A 3,305-nucleotide genomic window follows, 5' to 3' on the forward strand; every position below is an offset into this window, starting at 1 on the left:
TATTGCGTGACCCACTGCAGTCGTGACACTAGGGCGTTTGGTAACTGCTTTGCATAGAAAGGTACAACTCTAGACATTGTCTATAAATAAACGAGGCCTGTCCCATCTTAAGACGTGGCCAAACATCCTACACATTAAAACGTGGCCTTTCTAGTTGGAGGGGGGCCCGAAAACATCTGCCAGAGATGTGTAGTCTGGCTGACCTGTCTGTGAGCTGTCACCCCAAAGCCAAGCCAAGAGACGAGTGAATTTTGACCCAGCCCAGAGTTACACCTTTGCGGAAGCCTCAGACCTCGCTGCCTTGACGGAGCTGCCACGTTGTGCAATGGCGTTTGGGGAGGGTCCGCCACTGTTCCCACTCAATGCGTGGCACTGGTAAGCTCAGTAACGATCCCCTGGGTCACCATTTGGTCACAAGAGAAGGTAGGACTAAAACACTTGGACTTCAGACTGCGCGGGCCCTCATGTGTATTAGAGAATCAGGACAGGCTTCTCGCCTCCCCCCTAGACCTCCAGCTCCCTTTGCACGAGGGAAGAGGTGGTTAAATTGATAAAGGCACTGCCACACAGACCACTGCTCTGGTTAAGCTAGGTGGGAAAAATTCAAAGCGGCCCGAGGATACAACACCTTCAGTGGGACACCAGGTCCCGTGAACCAGCATAAGGCACACAGACACCTTTGGTCGTAAGAAAAACACTGCTGCAGAGCTCCCATGTCAAGTCTTAGGCAGACTTAGACATCTCCTCATAGATCTGGCCACCAAAACCGAACAGCGGCTAGTACCCCAAACCCCTTCCTAGTCTTTGGAAGCTTAAGCTCTTAGTCTTAAGCTCTGCACTTGGGTATAGCAAGAGGGTTTTCTTTCCCAACCCAACCGGCAGCAAGATCCACCACTTTCCCAGCCAGAGCAGTAGCAAGGTGGGAGACCTGGCTTCCAGGCATGGCTCAGCTCAAGATGGGTTCAGATCCACGGCTGGAACACTTGCGGGATGCTCCCATCAGTGAAACGGGACTGCTGCACAGCCAGTACCACAAAATTCATACAGCCATAAAGAAAAGTAAAAAGGCCCCTAAGAAAACAGCTGGAAAGCACTTTATTTTCAAGTAGTCATTCTGCCCAATCTGGATGGGGAACTCCAGTTCAATTAGTCCAAATATCCAGTTATCTCTGAATAGTTTACCTTGCGTGAGAACACTTTAGTCCCTTTCACAGAAGCCACCACATTGGGAGATTTAACGAACTCAGGTTTTCCCGCATCCCTTTGCATGTCCCAGCAGTTAAGGAAACATCATCCTTCCAGTCTGTCAGTGAAACATTTTATAAAATACAGAAGGGCTTCAAAATAAGGGATTTCAAAAATCTCACTGCAGGGGCATGGGCACTTTTAATCTCCTGCACCCTGCTCTCCCAGCTGCTGTGCACACTGCCGAGCACACAGCATGAACCGACCTTTCCAGGGGAGGTGTGTAAGCCGAGAACAGAGCTCAGCCCCAAAGCAGACCCAAGTCCTCCGCTGCCTAGAAGGTAGGCTCCCGGACGGAATGTCTGCGCCAGAGCCAAACAAGACGTTGCAGAGTATCACAGCCACACAACACATTTTATTTTAGAAAGAAATCAGCCTAAGTACTTCCCAACCTTTCTCATCCCCAGCTGCGCTCGTACAACTATTTGCAAGGCTGTGCCGCAAACCCAGTAAGAGCATCCCGGCTACCCAACGCGCTGCTTGAGCCGAGCCAAAGTACATGAGCCCAAAAGTGAGCCCCACATACAACTATGCAAATACAAGGGAAGAGAGAGACAAGTGCGGCATGTGGGGCACCTGATGGCGGCTCTTCCACTGATGAAATGGGACTGGGTCACTACCTGATGGCTGGGTCCATGCTTGCTTCCTGGGCAAAGGGACTGTGGTGCTGGCTTGGCCCACCTTTTCCATAGAAGGCTCTTTGCCTCTCGCAGCCCTTTCGCAGCAGGGACTTATCAGCTGCTACGTGCCTCGGCCGGTCTGAACCGTTGGGAAAGGCATGAGATAAACCAAGCAGCTCACGGTGGCTCTCGAGGCTGGAAAATTCACTCGCTCCTGGGGCTGGTGCTAATAAAAGCCAACGGATGCAAAAGGTTCAGCGAGGGTTTATTGCTCTGCCATGGCAGGGGCTGGAAAGGCAGAACTGTGCCCGCAGCCGCCTGGACGGGCCGCTCGTCCCTTCCCCACATGGTCCCTCCCTGCTCCAGGCGCCGCCGCTCCTCACATGTTGGCTCTCTCCCGCTGCAGCCGAGAGTTATAGGCTCGGGAAACCGTGTTCCAGGAGTCCATGTACCGGTCCATGCACATGGCGATGCACTTCTGCGGGACGGAGAGCCCTCAGCAGTCGCCCCGGGGGGAGGCGGGCGAGTCCCCGCGTCCCCCCGACCGCGCTCACCTGCTCCGAGTTGTCCAGCGCTCCGCCGGGCTTCCCGATGCACTTCCGAAAGCACTTGTCCGTCATGCGCTGCGGAGAGAGGCCGTGAGAAGGGCCCGGGCCCCGGCCGGGGGCAGCCGCCGGGCCGAGCCGGGCCGGGCCGGGAGCACCGGCCGCTGTCGCGTCCCCCTCCCCGCCCCGCCGAGGGGCAGCGGCACAGCCGGGCCCCCCAGGCCCCCCCGGGCACGCAGCGGGACCGGGACCGCCCCCCGTTCCTTCCTGACCTGCAAGAGCTCCTGCGCGTTGGCCACGGCGATCTGCACCTTCACCTGCTCCATGATGAGCCCCGGGTCCAGCTTCCCCCCCGCGCCGCTCCCGGAGCCGAAGTCGGAGCCGAAGTCGGAGCCGAAGCCGCTCTCCATGCCGCAAAGTCACGGCGGGCAGCGGCCCCCACGCTCTCGGTGAAATGGCGGCTCGGCGGTACTACGGCTCCCGGCCTGCACCGCGCCCGGCGGGCGGGGCCGGACACGCTCCCGCCGCCGCCGCACCGGCCGGTGACCCCGCCGGGCAGCGGGCGAGGGCGGAGGCCCGTGTCTCATGTCACCACCGGCCGTAACGGAGGAAGCTTCGCTGTCCCGGCGCTGGAAAGGCGCCCGTGGCCCGCAGCGGGGCGGGCGGGGAAGAGGACGGGGGGGGGCGGTGTCCCGCGGTGCGGAGCGGCGCCGGCTGCCCCATCCCGCCCCGCATGACGGTGAGGCGATGGGAAGGGACCCGAAGCGGCTCCGCAGCTCATCCTGAGTGCCGGCACACGGCGCCTACGGGAGGACCAGGCCGTCAGGCCCGGTCAGCGTGGGTTCGTGAAGGGCAGGTCCTGCTCCACAGACCTGGTCTCCTCCTACGCCAAGCG

The 3,305-nt window shown here is 59.3% G+C and overlaps 1 protein-coding gene across 1 annotated transcript; it reads right to left on the bottom strand.

Moving 5' to 3' along the window:
- Positions 1–1,580: 1,580 nt before the first annotated feature.
- On the bottom strand, positions 1,581–2,908 carry TIMM13 (translocase of inner mitochondrial membrane 13). The gene is made up of 3 exons (XM_063358348.1): positions 2,683–2,908; positions 2,420–2,488; positions 1,581–2,343 (listed from the first exon to the last, which is right to left on the bottom strand). Exons 1-3 carry the CDS (start codon positions 2,818–2,820, stop codon positions 2,245–2,247), a joined length of 306 nt encoding a protein of 101 aa, XP_063214418.1. The 5' UTR covers positions 2,821–2,908; the 3' UTR covers positions 1,581–2,244.
- Positions 2,909–3,305: the final 397 nt, after the last annotated feature.

This window comes from Chroicocephalus ridibundus, chromosome 22 (assembly GCF_963924245.1).
Source record: "Chroicocephalus ridibundus chromosome 22, bChrRid1.1, whole genome shotgun sequence".
NCBI classification, from domain to species: Eukaryota; Metazoa; Chordata; class Aves; order Charadriiformes; family Laridae; genus Chroicocephalus; species Chroicocephalus ridibundus.

What these genes read in the sequence shown, in the direction of transcription:
- TIMM13 (XM_063358348.1), bottom strand. Translation starts at nt 2,820, where the DNA reads ATGGAGAGCGGCTTCGGCTCCGACTTCGGCTCCGACTTCGGCTCCGGG. An exon ending in ACGCGCAGGAGCTCTTGCAG is followed by an intron (nt 2,489 to 2,682) that starts GTCAGGAAGGAA and finishes CTCTCTCCGCAG; the next exon opens with CGCATGACGGACAAGTGCTT. An exon ending in CGCTGGACAACTCGGAGCAG is followed by an intron (nt 2,344 to 2,419) that starts GTGAGCGCGGTC and finishes TCCGTCCCGCAG; the next exon opens with AAGTGCATCGCCATGTGCAT.